The 20,490-nt window shown below is 39.7% G+C and overlaps 1 protein-coding gene across 1 annotated transcript in view; it reads right to left on the bottom strand.

The window, feature by feature from the left end:
* Nucleotides 1–4,885: 4,885 nt before the first annotated feature.
* LOC119147315 (netrin-4-like) overlaps nucleotides 4,886–20,490 on the bottom strand; it is a 56,968-nt gene continuing 41,363 nt past the window's right edge. The window contains 6 exon segments of the mRNA XM_037386097.1: nucleotides 4,886–9,076; nucleotides 11,979–12,149; nucleotides 12,900–12,968; nucleotides 13,978–14,113; nucleotides 14,838–14,847; nucleotides 14,880–15,093. Of these exon segments, the coding sequence (XP_037241994.1) occupies nucleotides 8,940–9,076; nucleotides 11,979–12,149; nucleotides 12,900–12,968; nucleotides 13,978–14,113; nucleotides 14,838–14,847; nucleotides 14,880–15,093 (737 nt within the window). The 3' untranslated portion in view covers nucleotides 4,886–8,939.

The following is a 20,490-nucleotide window of genomic DNA, read 5'->3' as shown; positions in this document are numbered from 1 at the left end:
AAGGGGTGCTCTGTTCTAAGGGTGATTTGCCACCTTTTTTTTTTTTTTTTTCTGCTCTGCTTTTCTTTCCCACGTTGCCTCCATGCTCTACAGGTTTTTAACAGTATTTGTACTGTTACAGTATTTATAGTATCTGTGTACAAAATACAAAATGCAAGCATCCTGGTCGTACAGTAACTAGGGACCTGAACTTAATACTGACAAAGGGAACTTGCAGCATTTAACAAATTTGAAGCTGTGTTTAGGATAGAGTTGCTTCTTTCTGACTCTGCAGCGGCCTGATAACGTGTTGTGCTAGATCCAGTAAAAATTCGGAGTATGTATAAGGGCCTTACATCAGGAACTGGGGAAAACATTATGTAATGTGTTTCAGGTGTTTTGAGGAAGGAAGTCATAGTTCTAATTCTAAAGAGGTCTTTGTGGAAGTTATCACTCTTTTCCTCCTATCCTTGTCAAATTAGAAACTAGTGTAACTGTTACAACTTCACTGTATTTGCATTCTGGATAATCCCTTAAATATGGAAGTGATATAACTTGCACTAAAAAAAAAAAATAATCAGGTGTCTTTCCTCCTGCTGTAAGTGCCAGCCTGTTCTATTTTTGACTGATTGCCTCCCCACTGCCAGCTCATCTTTCTTGACCATTATATATCCCTTGAAAGTATCACAGAATTTACATAATTTATTTCCCATCTCTAGTGATAGACTTGTTTTTAACTCTACATGAACAGGGGGAAAAATAAATTGTCTGGAATATCATTTTTTGCTATGTAAACCAATGCAGTTGTCTATAGTGATGCCAAAACGGCACAGAGTAACTGCTCAGAGACCCAATTTTGTCCTTAAGCAGCAAAAGGTATTTATTTCGTGCAATGTTGGGGAGTTAGCCGATTCACACCGGACAAACTAGCCCCAGAGTTTTCAGTGAAAAGTCAGGTATTTTATACAGTTTTTGTGAGAGGTTACACAACATCTTTACATACATACTCATTTGATTTTGACACCTAATCATTCCATTCACAATAGGTGGGGTCTAGGTGGAGTAGACCTTTCAATTTTCTTTGTTCAATGATTTCCTGACTTGATGGTCTCCTTATCTCCTTCAGGTGCCCACCTTATCTTTTCTAATTATTTAGAGTACATTCCTTTTTCAACACAATCAGAGCATCACCCAGAGCATTGTACCAAACTCATCCTGACTAGTCTTTTTATTTTAAGACCTTGTTCTGTTTCAATAGATAATGTAACTCCTTGTTTCTATTATGTTTCCCGGCATTGCTTTGTTTACATGATTTTCCTCTTACAGTTGCATGCACACATTTTAAATCTAAAATAAATCAGTGGTTATTTTAGTATGGAATAAAGATGATAAAATGATCCCTGGCAATGCTTGTGAAATAAGCAGATAGTAAAAGTTGCATTTTTATTGTCTGGATTACAAAACTTAGAGCTGCATATTGCTGTGTTGTTCAAATGTGTTTCTTACCATCTGCATAAATAATGTCTTGGTTCTCTGGCTGCCATCAGTGAGCTACTGATTCTTGGGGTGAGTAGTAGATTCAAATGTTTTTAAGAAATTGCTTGAGTGGCGTCATTTTGTAGTAATTTTTATGCATGGTGTATCAGGTGCTTTAAGTCAAAAGTAGTCATTGGTGAGGAGAAGGAAAGCTTGTAATGAAATTATTGCTCTTGATTTAATTATATGCCTTTTGGTTGATCTCTGTCCTATAAAAACTTGTGTGGAGTGTAATTAAATGTTGATTAGAGTTTAGCAAAAGGAACTGTTAACAAGGCATGAAGCACTTCTAGATGTAGTTTTAATACAAATAGAATATGGTTTTAATACAAATTACTTGGCCTGAACAGTTAAGTGCAGGTATAATCCCAGTTGGATTTTATCCATTTAGTTTTTAGAATAAAAAGAGGTAGGTTTTAATTGTATTCATCCTACAGGCTTTTATCACTGCTTCTGAAATACTGCCGTGTACAATCTTACGATGTAATATTTCAGTTTTCCATTTTAATCATTATTATTCAGTTGTTGCACACCCTTGTCATTCTGGAGTTAACACAGCGGTGAAACAGGCTGTAGTTTTGAAGGCTGGGTAGGGCTGTTAACAGCTGGCTGGAACCCTGCACGATGCAGGCCACAAATTCATATACAACTTGTGATAACTTTCTTTTTAGGATGGGGTTGTTCCTGCGGTCAACTTAAATTTGGATCAGTGGAGCATGTGTCACATCTGATGCAGATAGAGATTGTCTGTAAAACTTGTCTCTTATAGGAGATAGTTTTAACTGTATTTTAGAATATATTTTGTTAACTACTGAAAAGTGGTTAAAATTAGATAAAATGGCAGAATGTGTTTAAAAATTACTCATTGACTTTTTCTGCTTTTCTCTGTAGTACAGTCTACCTCCATTTCAAAGACCTAACTTAAACTTTGTTTAGTAAATTTCTTAGAGATATGACCTTGCTTCAAGTGCAAAAACGCCCTTTTCCCCCCTGCTCCCCCCTCTCCTTCCCTGCGACAGGAATGTACTTAGCAGTGTCTAGAGGGAGATGTTTATCTTGCAGTTCATTCTAGGGATCCTTAGATCTGGGGATCTGGCAGGGCTGTGTTGGAAACAAGATCTATATCCTATGCAGTTCTTATTGAGAATGTCCTTGTTAAACCTTACAGCAATGTCTCCTGTTCATCTAAGGCACTTATCTGATCACATGTCAGTTAATCTCTTTGAGCAAAGTTGTTACCTAAATAGGTAGAACCTATTTCTTATTCCTAGGGAAGAAAAAAGGATATTATACGCTGCTTAGACTCTTGTTTTACTTCTCATTAAAATTCTAGTGGTGTTAGTGTGGGACAATGTAGAGAAGCTACCAGCAGTTTGTTATTTATTCTTAATCAGCCCTATTCATTGGACATAACTTCATTTCGTTCCACAGCACCAGCCTGACTGCAGTTGTTTCTCAACTGCTTTTAACCCCTGTTTGTATTGTTAGTGATACTGAATACTGGAGAGAAGACCCACCCAGTAGAGGAAGAGTGAAGTGCAGCAGACTTTTAACACCAGTTAAAAGTATGTTATAATTCTTTCCTGCTAATGCAAGATAGTACCTAATATGGTTCATGGATCAGTGTGAAGTTATTTAAAATGTCAAACTAGGTAATTTGGCGGTGAATTCATAACTAGAGCATGAGGTTCTCAGGGCATGAAACAGTAAGATGTTAGGTTTTGGGGGTTTTTTGGGTTTTTTGTTTTTTACAAGGGCCTGAGAATCTGGGCTAGCAAAACTTGTACTGTACGTTGGTCTATGTTACTTGTCATGAAAGCACTACCCCTGACATAAAGCTCCTACCTAGTAGCAATATATAGGTGTCCTGGTTTCAACTGGGATAGAGTTAATTTTCTTCTTAGCTGATGCAATGCTGTGTTTTGGATTTAGTATGAGAATAATGTTGATACCACACGGTTCTTTTCAGTTGTTGTTAAGTAATGTTTATACTAAGTCAGGGACTTTTCAGTTTCTTAGGGCCTGCTAGCGAGAGAGCTGGAGAGGCACAAGCAATTGGGAGGGGACACAGCCAGGACAGCTGACCTGAACTAGCCAAAGGGATATTCCATACCATAGAAAATTATACTGAGTATATCAAGTGGGGGGAACTGGCCGGGCCTGCTGATCCCTGCTCAGGGACTGGCTGGGCATTGTTCAGCAGGTGGTGGGCAATTGTATTGTGCATCACTTGGATGGCTTTGGTTTTTCCCTTCAAACCTTCTTTTATGGACTTTCTCTTTTCTCTCCCCTTTTCATTACAGTTGTGTAGGTGGTAGTGGTGGTGTTGCTGCTATTATTATTCTGTTTCAATTATTAAATCATTCTTATCTCAACCCTCGAGTTTTACCTTTTTCCCAATTCTTTTCCGCATCCTGCTGAGAGGGGTGGGGGGCAGTGAATGAGCTGCTGTGTGGTGCTTAGATGCCAGCTGAAGTTAAACTACAAAAACAGGGACAGCCTCCTGTATCAAAATTCTGTTTTAAGACTCAGACCTGTGCATATGAAAGTGGTATATCACTAAGTGTTTCTCATCACTAAGCCACAAGAAGAAAGAATGATGGCAAAATTTATTGTCATTAATATGTGAAGAATGAGGACTGGGTCTTAGAGGTACAGTTTTCCCAACAGAAGTTTACAGGTAAGGTAAGAAATTGTACAGTACCCTGAAGAGTAAGTGCAACTGTAATGTAGAGTTGCAAGGGTAAGTCTTTGTAACACACTGACTTGATTTTAAATACGGAGCCCGACAAGAGCAGGCTTCTATCTGCCTAAGTTCTGAGCATTTATAAGTAGAGCATCTTCTGCCTACCTGTCATGTGTTTCTATTTTCATGCCTTGCATCCCACAAATCAACTCTGTGTAAAGGAGCGGGTTTAGAACCTGTGAAGTATTGTGCTTTTTTGGTTTTAGTTTTTTGTTCTTTTAGATCTCAGACCAGTAAAACTTCATGTATGTATGTCTTATGGGAATTAAGCACATGCAAATACCTACATGTAAGATTTTTGAAGGATTGGGTTTTGATCAGTTACTGAATTAACATGCCACTTACATAAATTAACTGTACCTGGTTTGTGTTTTTAACCTGTACAAGTTCTCATACCAAATGTGCTTTGGTAAGCTGCTTGCTAGAAAAATAACATGTATCATGGTTGCCTTATTAGCTAAATGCTTTTCTCCATTTGCCTGACTCAGTGCTAACGCTATCAAAGCAAGAACCTGATGGGTGGAATGTTTGTGGCTTATTAACTTCAGAAGAACTAACGTGCATGTGGTTTGAGGATTGCATGGTTTAAAATTTTAAAAATAGATCCCAAACCTCACATCAATATAAGTGTCTTGAGTATTTTTAATTGAAGTTAAGTACAAAAAAAAAAAAAAGTGCTACAACACGTAACAGATAGCACACTAACTTTTCCAGGTTTGGGGGACTTGAGGAAGCACATCATGTGAATTAGATCAAATTAAGCTTACATCAAGAAGCATGGAAAAAATATGAGACATGGTAAATGCTACAGAGAAAACTTATTCTTTATAGCAGTGAGCCACTCTTAGAAGAGCAGAGCACAAAGGCTGTGCACAGGTACGTTTTTCCTTCTTAGCTGCTTGCTGAGAGTAGAAGCTGGATAAGCATTAGTAGCAATATGTTGTTACAGTGGAGTTTGGGCTCAGCACTCACAAAGGCCATTTATCCAACTGCTTTGATGCATTAAGGGTCCAGGTTGCCAGAATGATCGCGTATTCAGGGGTACACATGCTGCACAGCTGTTGAGAGCTGCTTTGACCTTCAGCAATCCAGAGTGTGCTGCTGTGAAAGGTTACCTGTGCTTCTGCTTCAAAGTATTACCTGCTCTATTATAAATTTTCCATAGCCTTCCAGACTTGCTTTCTTGTGAGTAAAGGCTTTTATTTCATCCTTATTCAGCATTTCAAAGTGGTACATCATTGCTACTTTTTGGTATGTAGTTGCTACTGCTTGTGAGATGTCTGTTTGGATGCTGTAGGATTGTTCATGTGGCCGTTTTAAAGACAGGTCCCATTTTAGACATGCTAGAAGAAGCTGTCCAGCCACTTCTGTATTGGGCAAATACATCCCTTTTTCCATGCTTGTGTCTTAGGTGGCACAGTAATACAAAGAATACTCAATCACAGAGAGGATCATAAGGTATGTGATATTGTACACAGGCCTACAAAACAATTCCTTTTTTGGTACAGGAGTACCATACCTTCTATGGTAGTTCTTTTAATTTATTATGTATGGACTTGTTTGCTTGTGTTGAGGAATATGTAACAGCTTCTACTAGGACGACTGTTGTCATCTTGCACTGCTTCATGCTCATCTTCATTTCAGGTACCAGTACACAAGAAAATGACTTTGTTTCTTTCCAAAATCTCATGGTGATCAGTCTCAACTTTCTTATCTCTTCTTTAATCCATAGCTGTTCAAACTTGATCTATGCAGTTCATTTCTATTTAGATACTTGTTTTCAGACAGGCTACCTGCAGCGTAGCGCTGTAGAACAAAGAGATTGCACATGGTAGCTTTGTGTGAGTTGGAACTTTATTCTTTTATTTTTCTTCTCTTTGAACTCAGAGGTACCTGGTCAGCAGAAATAGTGAGACCATCAACTTTCTGTGTTGACTTGCCCTATTGTGCTTTCATTTTTCACTTTCCAATTAAATTCCATGCTTATAGAATACCTGATACTCTGTAGACCAAAACCATTAAATACAAGCTAGTAGTTGGAACAAAATGTGCAATGTTTCTAACTTATGGAGAGAATGAAGTAGACTTAGCTATAGAGGTATCAGCAAGTAAATTACGAGATTGAAAAACAATGGGAAATTAGGAGGAGAGATGAAATTAGCTGAATATTTTTGGATTCCTGCACTCCACTTGCTTTACACTTTTTTTCTGAAGTCATCAATATATCACACATTTCAGATACCTTTGCATTTGGTAGTCATTAATCACTGTATTGTGGTAGTCCCCAGGAGAACACACTAGGGTATCAATATTCTTATTCCAAATAGTATTTCTACTAGTAGTAGCTAAAGATGCTTGTAGATGACCATGTTAAAAAATAAATTTCATCCACAGGAAGGAAATATGCAGATGTTATCCTCCCCCACAAAATCACCAATCTGGCACAAAAAGTAGAACATGGGAGTTTGCTTTAATATGGTACTGACTATGAACCAAAATGGAGTATAATAATCATTCAGTAAGATCCCCTGCAGGTAAAATGGCCTCTGTTGAAAAGCATGTTGCTTAGCTTGGTTCTAAACCTACATTTGATTTTCATTTATTCTGAGAGGCCCTTTGAGAACACTGTAAACTCATGCACACATCTTCATTTTTATTGATATTTGAAAAAGAACTAATCAATCTTTTTGTTGTGAGACTATTTCTGGAGACAGTAAAGAAAGCAGTTGCTACGCTGTTAATTCCTGTAAGCTGACATCTCAAATTAAGCCAAATTCCTTGGTTAAAAAGTGTTTTATTGCATTAATTAAGTGGCTTGTCGGAGATGCCACATTGTTGGATACCACTTTAGGTGGTAACAAATAAATAATGAAGTGAAAGAGGCAAAGCAATGGCAATGGAAGAGGGGAGACTTTCTGAAAAGGGGGGAGGGGAGGAAGAAACACTGTTTATGCACTGTTGGGGAAAAAAGTGGGGGTTTTATTTTGTAAATATCTGCCTGTCATCTATTTCCAGATGAGCTGAGGATTTTCTGCTCTGCAACCAATATGAAGTTATAAGGAAAAAAGCAACAAACAGAATGAAAGAAGCTGGTTTTTTCAGGTTCCCAGTGATAAAGAGAAAAAACTGATGGCCTAAGGCTAAGGTGTAGATTGGGACTTCCATCTTGCTGCATTAGTATTAAGTCTTTCTAGCTACTCCATGCGCCAGTCGAACAGTGCTAAATGATATTTCCTCTTTCCTGAGCGCATTAAAAAATTACAGACACGGAATAGAAATACGCAAAAGTAGCATGTAAGCATGCTTTTTCTCTTTAATCCTCTGAAAGAATAGACTGATTCATTATAATTTCTGCTTTTCTTAAAAGAGGGAATGTGCTCCAACAAGCTTCATTTGATTGTGAGTCCTTAAACAGGTGATGCAGGTCTTCAACTAAAATTTCCTTCAAAATACTGTATTAGGGAATGGTTTAAGTAGCTACCTCTTAATTACTATAGGGTAGGATAAAACTGATTTAGAAAAAATGCTTTTGCAGAGCAGAACTATTTTTACCTAGAGTGCAGATGTTAGCACTCCTATACTTCTGTGGAGGGAAAAAATATCCTCAGACCCAATGGGAGGAAGCTGAGCTTCAGAATCTTAACCTGAAGTGTAACCAAGAGACATAAAGCAGAGTGAAAGCACTAAGTGCAATCAAATGCCAGTGGTCTTGAGCACAGTACAAATAGCCAGGTTGCTGTCTCAGGATCTATAGCTACCTCATTTAATACACAGTCCAGCCAATCCATTTACCTCCTCCTGCTTCTGCCTTATAGCTTTTGCAGTGTTACAATCTCAACATCAGAGCAGCTGCCAGTTCCCCACGTTTTGGCACTCTCCTAGCATTAAGCCTTTTTAAGTGGTAATCACTGTGAAACCTTTGGGGTCTTACAGACTAAAGTACTACGGCAAAGAGCAAAATGACCATAGAGAGCAAGGGCTGGATTTGGAATCAAGTTCGAGCCAAGGTGGCTTCTGCAGCAGACCTCGGTGCTAAGCATTGATGATAGCAATGTACATCTATAAAGGACCTTGTCCCAAGAGAATCCACATTAGTTTGTCTCTGTTCAGCAATGGGATAATACTGCCTTCTACAAAGCAACCTGTTAATTTGATTTAACATCAGACTACAATTATGACAATCTGAGTTCTTTTAAATAAATATTGTTTGACATGCTTGTTTAGTATTGTGCCACTTGTAAAACTGAAAGAAATTGCTGCCTTTAGTGGTTGGTCACTTATAAGAAAACTACACCCAAGTAATGAATGCATTATGTAAGCAGCTTATACATATTGATATCGGACTCTGACCTGAAGTATGGAAATGCTAATCCATATCTTTAGTTTTGCCTTGTAAAATGATTCTCTGGGTGTGTCGAGTCAGGCTCAAATTAAGAATTGACATGTAACCTATGTGTGATGCACAAGTTATTTTTATGAGAAGACTGTGCATTTTTTTGAAAAAAAGTAGTCGTGTCCAAATTTTCTTGTCTAAGCACATGAAAGGAAAAAGGATGGTAAGTCTGCTTTCATCACTTCAGCTAGGAGCATGTTGAATGGAAATGTGTGAACTAACTACACCTTTCACTGCAATGTTACTAAAAGGCAAAGTTCAGCACTGTAACTTCTGAAGCAGAAATTATTTGCATCCAGTTCGAAGAATATCTGATACTTGTTTTCCCAAATATGCTTTCCAGGGTTTCACCAGACTGTTCATGTTCACAAGGAGTTTGCTGGTCCTAGAGTCCTCCTGGCCTGCTATAAGATAGTCAGTACCTAGTTTGAAAAGAGATTAAAAAAAACTTCAGTCAATAAATAGAAGAAAACAGAACTAAATGCGATTTTCTCTATTTCATGAGGATCTGACATGTAGCACCTTAGCCAGCTTCATCCAGTTTATGCATGTGCCATCTTACAGGTCTACATACTTGCACATGCATATTGTCAGTGCTGACTCCCGGGCACACAGGTTAAACGTTGTCATATGATTATGCTCAGGAATTACAACTACAAATTGATTTGGTTCCAGTGGCCTTACCACTTACAAATTCAACACCTCCATGTGCGTATGGCCAGGTTTGAGTCTAATCTGTGTGACCTTTTTAAACCATTGTAACTCCTTGTGCTTCAGCAGCATTACTCCTGGCTTGTATAGGTATGATGAATTAGCAGAATTCAGTCTGATGTGGAAGGCGGTATTATATATGAAAATAGTAAGCCAAACTTCCTAGATTATAACCTTAAAATGCAGGGCCTCATAAAAGAGGTCTGTGAGCAAAAAAGTGTCGTGGAGACAAGAAACAAGTACTACAGATTAAGTCATGTCATTGCCTTAGATGAATAAGCACTCTTTGTATTAACTGTAGTAAGTAAAATGCCCTCATTGGTCAGAATTTAGAGAAACAGGCATCCAGGGCAAGTTATGTGTGAGGTTCAGTACGCAGTTGTGCAGGGATCTAGTGGCTGCTACTTACGTCTTTGTGCCCTTCTGTCACTACTGCCCTCCTTGAAAGTTGTGTGCTCAGAAGTAACTGCTAATGCTTGTATAGAAAGGAGGGTAAAGGTAGAAGCCCCAAGAGCAAAAAAAGTATAAAGTTTCCATCACGAGTCAAGGCATACTGTGATCTTAGGGTAAGGGTTTAGCCAAGTAATACACTGACATCTGCAGAACTGCAATGGTTGGGACCTTTCCATAGCTTTAATTTATATCAAGAGGCAATGGCATAACCTCTGTACCTCTAGCATCTACATTTGAGCTGTATGTCTTCAGCTGTATGTTTCTAAAGAGATACAGTGTAAAGCTAGAGAGGTATAAAGGAGAAAAATGTCCTGTGATATTTTACCTCTTCAAATATCTGTATGGGATCAAATGTATTCTCATCATATGTTTTTTTCACGTCTCATTCAGAGCTCCCACAGTTTCATACAGAGCACTGATAAATATGCACAACTGTGCGCTGGAGTTAAAGGAAAACACCTTGTTCATTTGGACTACATTAAGCCAAAATTTTATGTGCAAATTCAACAGCTACCCCCAAAAAGAGAACTCGGGGTCCATATTACACTTCAGTGCAAGTTCAGTTACAGTCTTTCGCTTGATACAGATAATGGAAGACAAAATTTGTTTCTGAAACAGTACAGGTTATTTTGCCATAAAGGAAAAATTCATACAGGGTTTGATTTGACAATGTTTCCTAAAACAGCTGTCTCTTGTATGTGGCTAATTTCAACTGAGAACTTTAAGGTTAGGTTACATTTTAAGTGAAGCACAAGGAATTTCTTTCACTTAGTGAATACATTTTTAATCTATTCAGAGGGAAAAAATGGGGCAATTTTTCAATCAGGTGCTGCTTTTACAACAATAAGTCACCATTTTCTGTGGTGTATGGTTGAATAATGAAGCATGATCCTCAGCATACACTACCAGTCACCCTAACGACACCCAAAGGCTTTGTTTTCCTGGGATTTAATCCCAGGACGTAGTCCCAAAGGTTTGGAATTTACAGTGATATGATGAAAAGCTGTGAGTAATCAAAATCTGTCAGACACCTAGTATCTACTATACTTAGGCACTTGGGGACATGGTTTAGTAGAAGACTTTGCAATGTTAGGTTGGAGTTGGACTTGATGAGCTTGAAGGTCTTTTCCAACCTAAATGATTCTGTGATTCCACTTGAAAAAACAGAGTTTGGGCTCAAATTTGCAGGATTCCAAGATTTACCCAGATACAACAGCTGTTGTGCAAGGAAACATATTTCTCTCTGTGTTCCACTGTTTTATTGCAGGAAAGGCAGGAATAGGGAAAGTTGAATTGAGGAATGTATCTGCTCGGCCACTGATAACATTACTCAGCACGAGTATGGACCTTTGCAGTCTATGGTGTGATGTTTCTGCCTGCAGCAGAGCTGGGGAGAAAGTTACTGCTTTCTACCACCCTGCTTCCCTGCTCCACTGGTTCAGGGAGATTCCCATAATTAAAAGTAAACAAACATGGATCATTCTCATATAATGTGGTTAGGGAGCAAACCTAGAGACCTATCCTCAACTGGCTGTAAAAAGAGGGGCTTTACTTAAAAGATTATTTTTCTAATTATTAAAGATTTTTCCTGTCTTACTTGCTTTGAAATTAAATTAATTTGGGTTTATGTTCTCCACCCATGATTGGTTTCCAATATGCTGCAAGTTGTCAGCTTTAGGCTTTGATGAAACAAACCATTGAACGCACTAGAATTTATAGTAGGAGAAAGAAGAAAGACTTTTCATTATTTGAAACAATTACAAAGGCACAGAAGAAGTTAGATACCCTCCACTTTCCCAGATTTACATAATAATTTCTAGGTTTTCCAAAAAGAAGTAAAGTATGATGTGAGAATACATAAGAAAACTCTTTGGACATAAAAATATAGGGATTGGTTTTTACCCCTCTCACAAACATTCATCTAGCCACAAATACTCTGGAAGATCAGACAGAGTCACTGAAAGTAAAACATTTCCAGGAGGTTTGGGTTTTTTGGTAACACTGTTCTCTGATAAAGAAATGTTTTTTACTGCAGCTGTCAATTGACTCCCTGTTTGGTGACTGATGGGAAGTGTTGAGCAGCCACGGCTAATGTTCGTAACTAGTTGTCACTGCTGTGTGCAGGGGAAGGAAGAGAGCTGGTAAGCATTTTGTCCTTACCAGGATTGAGAATGGGACATGTACATCCCCTGTTGGTCCAGGATTCTGGGTAAATGCTTCTGTTGCTCCGAGCAATTTTCACTTTGCCTGATTTCAGGACCTTCTTCACTTTCACAACAACTTCTGCGTGGCTCCCTTTGTCATGAGCCGATAGGATTCTTGCTTTTATCACTGCCAGAAAACATCCCAAGATAGGGAGAAATGATGAATTTCTACATGAACTTTGTTTTATGCTGCTAAAAGGTAGAATTCTAACACCTTGAAAAGAGACATGCAAAACCACTGCATTTGTACAGAAAGTGTATTCCAATGCTTGTCCACTTAAGTCGTGGTTCTTCTAAATAAATTTAAAGAAGAAAAGCCTAGATATTTCTATTGAAGTGGTTGACTGGACCTTTCACCATGTTATTTAGCAACTACTTCTTAATGGACTGATGTCAAATGCTTGGAAATCATAGGAAAGCACGTGTACGTATGCATAGGAAGGGTGGAAAAAACAGATCAGCTAACAGCCTGATTTTAAGTACACTGATTCTAGGCTTTATATTTTGCGGTTTGACAACTTGTGTTGAGCTTTAACACTGGCCTTTCAAAAACGTTGTCCTGGGGGAAGGGACTGTCTGCTCTACAGGAAGGAAGTCAGGAAGCTTCCCATCAGACTGCAGGCATGTCACATGGCTAGAATTCCATGATTGCACAACAAACCAGAAAAATAATTTTTGTTTTGCAGCCCAACATCTGGTTGCCTGATCAGTCCTGATCAGAAGTTGGGCATGTCACTAGACAAAAAATGCAGAAGAAACCCTACCTCTTATTTCATGACTTAGCCAGTCCTGTCATTTTTCATAGCTGTCAGCTAATAACATGTATAGAAAGAACATTGTGAAATTATCATACCTTGAGGGCATGTTACCCACTTACCATAAGCATATTTCATTTGGCAGAAGTCAGTGACGCTTCCAAGCACCTTTTCTTTGCACACACACTTTTCTAGCAGGTGAACCGCCGAACACAAAGAGTTGGAGAAGAGCCAGGACATGAGAGGGAAAAGAAAAGCAAATGATACTCAGTTATAAAGTTATATGAATGTATCTCCCATAATCTGGATGGATTTTAAGAGTAAGTTTGAGAGTGATCTCAGTTATTTGCAAATCTGGTTCTTGTTAGATGACACAATAATTGTTCTGAAATCTGATCAGTACTGTCAAGTAAAATGCAGCCCTCATGGGGTCTATTGTACAGTTAATAAACTGATACTAATAAAGAGATTTGTAAGAATCAGATCCAGGTGTAAATCATGTAAGTAATAATACCCTTGTTCAATCCCATAAGCTAAGAAATGCTGATCCTTGCTGGTGTTAGGGTAACAGCCCTCTCAGGAGACTCAAGGTATGGACTGTTACCTCTGGGTCTTACAAAGATGTTGATGCTGGTAAGTGCTGACCTTCATACATGGCATAAACTGAGAACTGTTTAAGTATTAAAGGCTCCACCTCATTCTGTAAGCCTACTTACATTTTAACTTCAGCTGGATACAGTATACTTCACTTTCTCTCATGAGCTGCTGTGCCATGAGGAGTATCTTACTCTCAAAATCACTTGCATTCCACCCCCGGGGGTGGTGCAGTTCAGTTACGGCTGGCACGATATTTTTACAAATAGCATCTGAAGTTCTGAACAGCAATTGAACGTATAAGAAGGAGCTGTATAAAATCATAAGCATTATGACCGCAATTACGACAACAAAAGGAGAGTGTGTTTTCCATACGATCTTATGCATGACTTACCAATTTCCAAAACCGAAGTTGGATAGTAGAGTTGGTTTGGAAAATAACAATGTAAGTGTAATGATAACCTATATAGTTCAGGTTAGCAGATGTTGCCAGCAGATGGGGGACAGACAAGCTAGAGAAGTGTGGGGGAATTTAAGTCGGGGTGGAGAGAAGAAAGAACTGGCATTGAGGGAAGTGACTAAACGTTCCCAGGCTCTGGGCTGTACCTGGGTGCCTCAGTGCAGAAAATCCCTGCTCGTGGTCATTCCATTTCCACTCCTCTTCACTCTCGTTGGTTGGCATTTGCACAAGGTCAGGGATTCGTCCCCCGATGGGGATGTTAAAGAATGGCTCGTTTCATAGCTGGGGGGACACATAAACCGAAGACTTGGTTAGGACATGAGATGGGTGGGAGGCAGGTGTTTGTAGTATGTGGCTGTATCCAGACATGAGCTTGCTCTCTTCAGGTTGGGAGTGCAAATTAAGAGCAAGACTTCATGCCGTATAGAGAGATCACAAGATCTAGGCTTTTATTTAGGCCTTGACCAGTGCTGACAGCATTTTTTAAAGTAACTATGTATTAGGCCTTTTTTGCTTTGTTTGTTTTTACTGAATTAAGTAACTCAAAGTAGTGACCACTTGATGTCACTAGAACTGAGGACACCTGCAGGACCCATAAAACTACAGTTGCTCAGCAATCATAGGATTTCTGTACTGACTCGTGCCTGTTTGGGATGCAGATGCCTGCTCTCTAGAAACAAGAAGGAGACCTTGTAATTCATTTTACCCTGGGCACAGATGAGAGGCAAGCTCTCCAGACTCTTCCATCTATTTCCAGGGCAAACAGGTGTGTTTAAAGATGCTGTACGTACTTTCCACAGGGTTGTGGAGTTGCCTATTATTATTGCAAAAAGTCATCATTTCAAGATTGCCTTGGATAATATAATGAACTTAAAAGTGTGCCAGCCACCAAATGGAATCCAAGAAACCTTTTATGATTTACAGCCACCTTTTCAAATGATTGTGCACCCTCCAGCATCCTCCAACAACTGCTGCAGTATTTCAGTTAATCTTTGTTTCATTTCACAGAATCCCATCTCAAAGCGAACCCAAAGGAGGGCTTCTTTACCCATTGACACAGTTTCCGGTATGCTGGTCGCAGTCTCTGGCACAGTCACAAGGGCGACAGCCATTTTCTCCAAAGCCCCAGTAGCCCATGAGACATCTATCGCAGTTGGGGCCCGCCACACCCGGCTTGCAGTAGCAGAATCCTGTCTTGGGGTGGCATCGCCAGCTTCTGCTGAAAGTTGCGTTGGCTGAACCCATTGGCTGGCAGGTGCAAGCTATGGAGATACGGTAAGAGGTGACTGAGGTTATGTGCCCAGGGCTCATCTCGTTAAGTGACATTTTTGCAAGGCTGATAAACTCATGCCCTCTTCTTACGCTCGGTATTTTTAAGTCAGAACTGGTAAACATTGCATTATCAGCCTACATTTGCAGTATTACTTTTGTTTCTTTTTTACTCATTAAGTACAGCAAAACAAGTGCAACTGGGAAATGTGTGAAAGTTAGTTCTTCTAACTACACAAATCTTGGTCATACAGGGTTTTGAAGTGGTAGCAGAAAGCCTCCACTGTGTGTTTATTTTCAAAGGGGCTTACAGGTGATTCCATTTTAAAGTGTTTTGCAAAAAAATTCACTAGCATGAACAAGGTAAAAAAATGATAGCTGTTGCCTATGTTGTCTTTACCGTGGAACACAGAGATCACAAAACTACTGTTTCCTCTGGGGCTAGATGCAGCTTATGCAGGTGGTTCAGATTATCTGAAACATCTTTTCAATTTCTGCCTCCAAAAAGTCCACAAATTTGTTTCAGTGCAAGTTGTAAAGGACAGGTCTTACCATGCAGTACTGTAAATGTGTAAGGAAGCTGATAAATTTTTTGTACAAATACATGAGCAGATTTTTTACAAGGAAGGCAGACAGAATGAGAGAAGATCTCTAAACTCACTAAACTACTTTACATGTAGCTGGAGATGAGCAAGTAGAAGGAAAAATCCCCAGATCTTTCTAATGCTGTTTGCCCATTAACACCAGTGTAGCAACTCAGGGCAACTTGGCAGTAAACAGACAATTACAGCTTCTGTGGGCCACTCTGCCTTCACGACAATAAATTCATAATCCCACCACAAGCGCATCCCAGTGTGACAGCATCAGGGAAAGAGGTGGAAAGTAGTATAAGGTAGTGGTGCAAAGCAACACAGTTGACTCCTCTCCATCAGGGTGGAGGCTAGCAGACATGGTCAAGCCTTACACCAACAGCTCTGCAGAGGTAAAATGAAAGCAATAAACATACCCACTCATTTCTAGTATTCAAACATGTTTGATGAAAATGAGAACTGAGCTGAGCTCCAGGCCTTCATATATCATCTCTTTTTTGTATTAACAAAGCAGCATGCCCTGGCTTTGGTTGTAGCAGAGACTGAAAAGGAAATGCGTCACTACTTCACCCATCTGGAAGAGGGCAGAAATAAAAATCTTGTGGCTAAGACCTGCTTTACAGAGATTTTCAGTTAAATGCTGGACACCCCAAGGTGTTTAGATAGCCTGGATTGGGAGCCAGCCTTTTGGATGCTTATCTGAACCAAACATGATCGCCAAAGCTTTTGAAGTTTGCCCATCATTGCTTCTAATGAAACTAGTTTTCTTCATGAGCTCACAGATAAGAGACCAAATGAACACTCTGATTCCACACATCATTTTACAAGGGGAGGGGGCAAGTATGTGACTATAAAGGCGGTTAAGTGTAGCAGGGATAGATTCACTTTCATCTGCAACCTCATATTTGATGCTCAAGAAAATAAAGTATCTTTTGAAAATAGTACAAGAAAAAGAGTGAGCAATTTTGTTTAGGAGACATTTCTCTTATGATCTGCTTACTATAGTTATTTTTTCCACCATGCCCTGTGTTCTTTATGCCAGTATTTTTATAATATTTTTACACTCTGCTGTAGAAAGATCTCAGTCGTTGTTTTCAAGGGACACTAGCACAATAGCCTAAGGACTGAAAATAAGCGTGCTGTCATGGGCAAATGTACTCAACACAATGAGGCTGGTGGCGGATGGCAGCAGGCTTGCCTGTTTGCCACAAAGCAGTCTTGACTTTGGGAGCAAACCCAGGGATTTTGCTGTCAGGTCTGGAGGCCGGTTGTAACACTGAAGTGCTCATTTAGCACTGACAGTTTCAAAGGCAAGTTCTGATTTGTTGCTGCTCAACTTGAATTATTTTTGACCAGAATTTTGCAGAGCTGACTACATCACCCTAAAAGAGGAGACACTTCTGTCCGTCACTGGAAAAAATGGACGTCATAGATTTGGGGATAAGAAGGGGAAACACATGCTTCCTTTACTTGCAGACAGGTCTGAGCCACAAGAAGTAAGAGGTTGCCAACAGCTGGGTTGGCTTGAATCCAGGTTTCTGATTTCACTGTAATATCTCTGTATGTGGGATCTACCTGTGGAGTTTTCACTGTAGATTTCTTCTATTTCTGCAACTTCTGGGTCTGTCTGTCTGTCTTTATTCCCATCGTATTTCTGGTTTTCAGGCTTTGTCAGTTAAGGTCACATAACAGATGGGTAAATCATTAGCATCATTAGATTACCTATCACCAACTGATTCAGGAAGATGAGACCTTCTCCCATCCTATCCCTAAGGGGATATCCCTATCTCCTATCCTATTCCCTAAGGGGAACTGGTACAGGACAATGACAGACAGCATTGACAGAAGGTGATGAGGAGGTAGGAAAAAAGTGCCTTTTTTTTTTTTTTTTTCCTTCCATTTTGGGGCTACTGTTCAGGAAAACTAATGTTCCCAAATGACCTGGGGGGCATATTCCACAATTAGAAAATGGGACAGCTTCTGGTTGATCAGAAAGCAATACAAGTACAACACTTTCAGATGAGTTATACAAGTGGCTTGCGAATGCTTTACTCAGTCTGTGTTTGTTTAGCATTTCAGCTTGGGTGTGTACATTGTCTGGTTTCCAGACTATTACGGCCAAAATCCCAGTTGTGCATCTAAGGTAACTCCCAAAATAAGAGCCCACATGTCACATGCTGGAGGGGCAGCTGTTGATGACTGGGTTTTATCTGTTTAATAGTACCACAGATTTGCAGAATAAGCCTCACAATTAAAGAAACTAAAAGCAAGTTTCCAAAACCTCACCCTTTTACATTTCCCAGCATTTGACAACACAGCATCTTTCCCTGCTGATTTCTTGCTTCTTTTTCTTGGCAAACCTAGTTTTCTCCCATCTGCCTCCCTGTCTAACAAAACACCCAGCCGACGTGACAATGGCCTGTTTGTCAAAGGCATCATCAATTATGTTAGGGCCGGGTGCAGACAGTTCTGGCTCAGAGATGGCTGGTTATTTGGGCTCTCTCTTGGACAGCAGTGTAATGAAAAATTTCGTTATTGTACTTTAGAATTTGCTATCAGTCATGAAGTATCACAAAGCATCCTCTTGCCTTTTAGTCTCACTCCTATACTAAGTATTGTTTTGTCAGAAACTACTGTAAAAAGGAGAAGACAAGGGAATATGAAAAATGAATAATCATAGAGCAGTCTCCACTGAAGTCCTTGTAAATCTGTCTGCGTTCAGCACAGCTGTCTTTCCATGTAATTAGACACAGATGTAAAATATAATATTGGTTGTAGCAATATGGTCCACTTCAGGGAAAATATAAGTCCTCCAAGTAATTGGTGGACTTTGAGGTGTCTTGCCTTGAACTTCTGTCTAATAATACTGTATAGATAAGCTATGAGCAGACTGGCTATTTGATGAAGACAGGCAAAATGAAAATCAAACAAAGCCTTTTGAATCCGAAATATATACTTGTGCATCTTGGAACATATGACCAAATCAAGGCAATTTTTAAAGCATATCAGATGTGGGGATTGACTCAGTGATGTTTCTTAAATGAAGGAAATAAGATAGACAGCTGTGTGTGTGGTCAGGGCTGATTAAGACAGACTTTGAACCAAGATGTGATCAGGCCTTTGTGATATTACAATTAAAAGTTCACTCCCTCTGCTCAGAAATAAAAGGATGAGAAGCAGAGCTTTTCAGAGTGTGTGTGCATGTGTGTGTGTGTGCATGTGCATCTGGGCACATTTTAATTTTCAACCCTTGTGCTTAGAGTAAAAAAGCTTGTTTTCCTGGAGACCCTTTTAATGGGTCTACATGCCTGCATTATTTTTTAAGCTAAGCAGAGGGTGAGTACAAAAGATGGTGCCATTTCAGAAGGATCCCTTAAGCCTCCAAATAAGCCACAGGAAAGAGCCAAGGATACAGCAGCTTTTCTAACCATTGGTTAGGAAACAATTAGGCTTCCGAGTCAAAGCTCCCATACAAGTCTATATCCAAACTACTTAATCCTGTGTTGTCATCCCCAATAACAGGCAGGTGTGTGCCTTGCTCTGGGGCTCTTTTAATGCCTTCCTTTTTTTTTAAATATAGAACTACTAAGCAGTGTCAAAACAAAGCTCTGCACATGACTTGGCTCTCGTTCATCCCCAGCTGCTAGGAACAGGAGAAGCAGAGGGATCAGAGGCAGGTTACCTTTGCAGGCAAAAAGGAATAGCAGATTCACACTTACACGTCAAATTTCAACAGATTTTTTTTTTCAGGGGAATGTCTTTGCAGTCTCACATTGGAGGGTCAGCAAAGGGTGGTTTGGATAGTGCCAGGACATCCAATTGTTACACAACTTTTTTCTCCTAGCAGTGATTAAGAGAGAATGCTGTTCATTATTATGACTAATGCTTAAAGACTCTTTCTGGGCCTGGGCAGTGTCCTGTTAGCTTTCTGGGAGCCTGAGGGGGATGTCACAGCTGAACCTAGACTTTGCTCTGGATGGCAGAGCACTCTTCAAGCGTGCTTTCTCAAAGGGATTAGCACAGCATTTCATTCAGCTTTTTCATCAGATTTTCCTTTCCAGCTCAGTATCTACTGTACATAAGGGTCAAGTTTTGATCTCCCATTGAGGGTTTTGTTTTTTTCTCTGAGTTCAAAATGGGAAGCTGAGGACCAGGTTGCTCCCACCAAATCATCCATTCCGTTTGCTGTTTGCAGTGTATTACTGCTTTTCAGCATTTGCCCAGGTGGGTTTCTCATTTAGTGTAGTCTTGGCACTGTTTGCATGGCTTCCTCAAAGTGAGATGATGCCTTGGAGTTGGTCCATTTAAATCCTCACAAACATGTTAATCCAGAAGTGGCAGCTCTTCAATTTATGATCACAGGTTGAGGTATGCGAGAAATGTACCTGATGGTCTGATTGTCTAATTTCTTACTTATGAGCAGTACTCAAAACAGTAACTGTTTTTTACTGAGTCACCAGAGTTGTTTTTAGGGTCACAACCTGAACAATTTACTTAGACCACACCAGATTAAGTGTAATAGCAATGCAAGTTTTGCAACCTGAAGGATAGAGAAGTGGGCCTCCATCTTCATCCTTTCAGTTTAATACCAGCTCCAGGCATAAGGAGCTGGTGATAGTCCTGGAGGTGAATTCTTCCCTCTGTAAACTGAGTCTGTTCTAACCAAAACAACTCTGCCTGTCTGCACTGGTATTTCTGGGTTTGCTCTCACTGATAATAACCAAAGTAGTGAAACGTTCCCTGAAAATTCTCTGCAGAGATACAGCATAACGTGGTGTGCACACTTACACACTGCCCGCA

This window comes from Falco rusticolus, chromosome 4, assembly GCF_015220075.1.
Source record: "Falco rusticolus isolate bFalRus1 chromosome 4, bFalRus1.pri, whole genome shotgun sequence".
Lineage (NCBI taxonomy): Eukaryota > Metazoa > Chordata > Aves > Falconiformes > Falconidae > Falco > Falco rusticolus.
The sequence above is the reverse complement of the archived record's forward strand: the minus strand, read 5'-3'. Positions and strand labels throughout refer to the sequence as shown.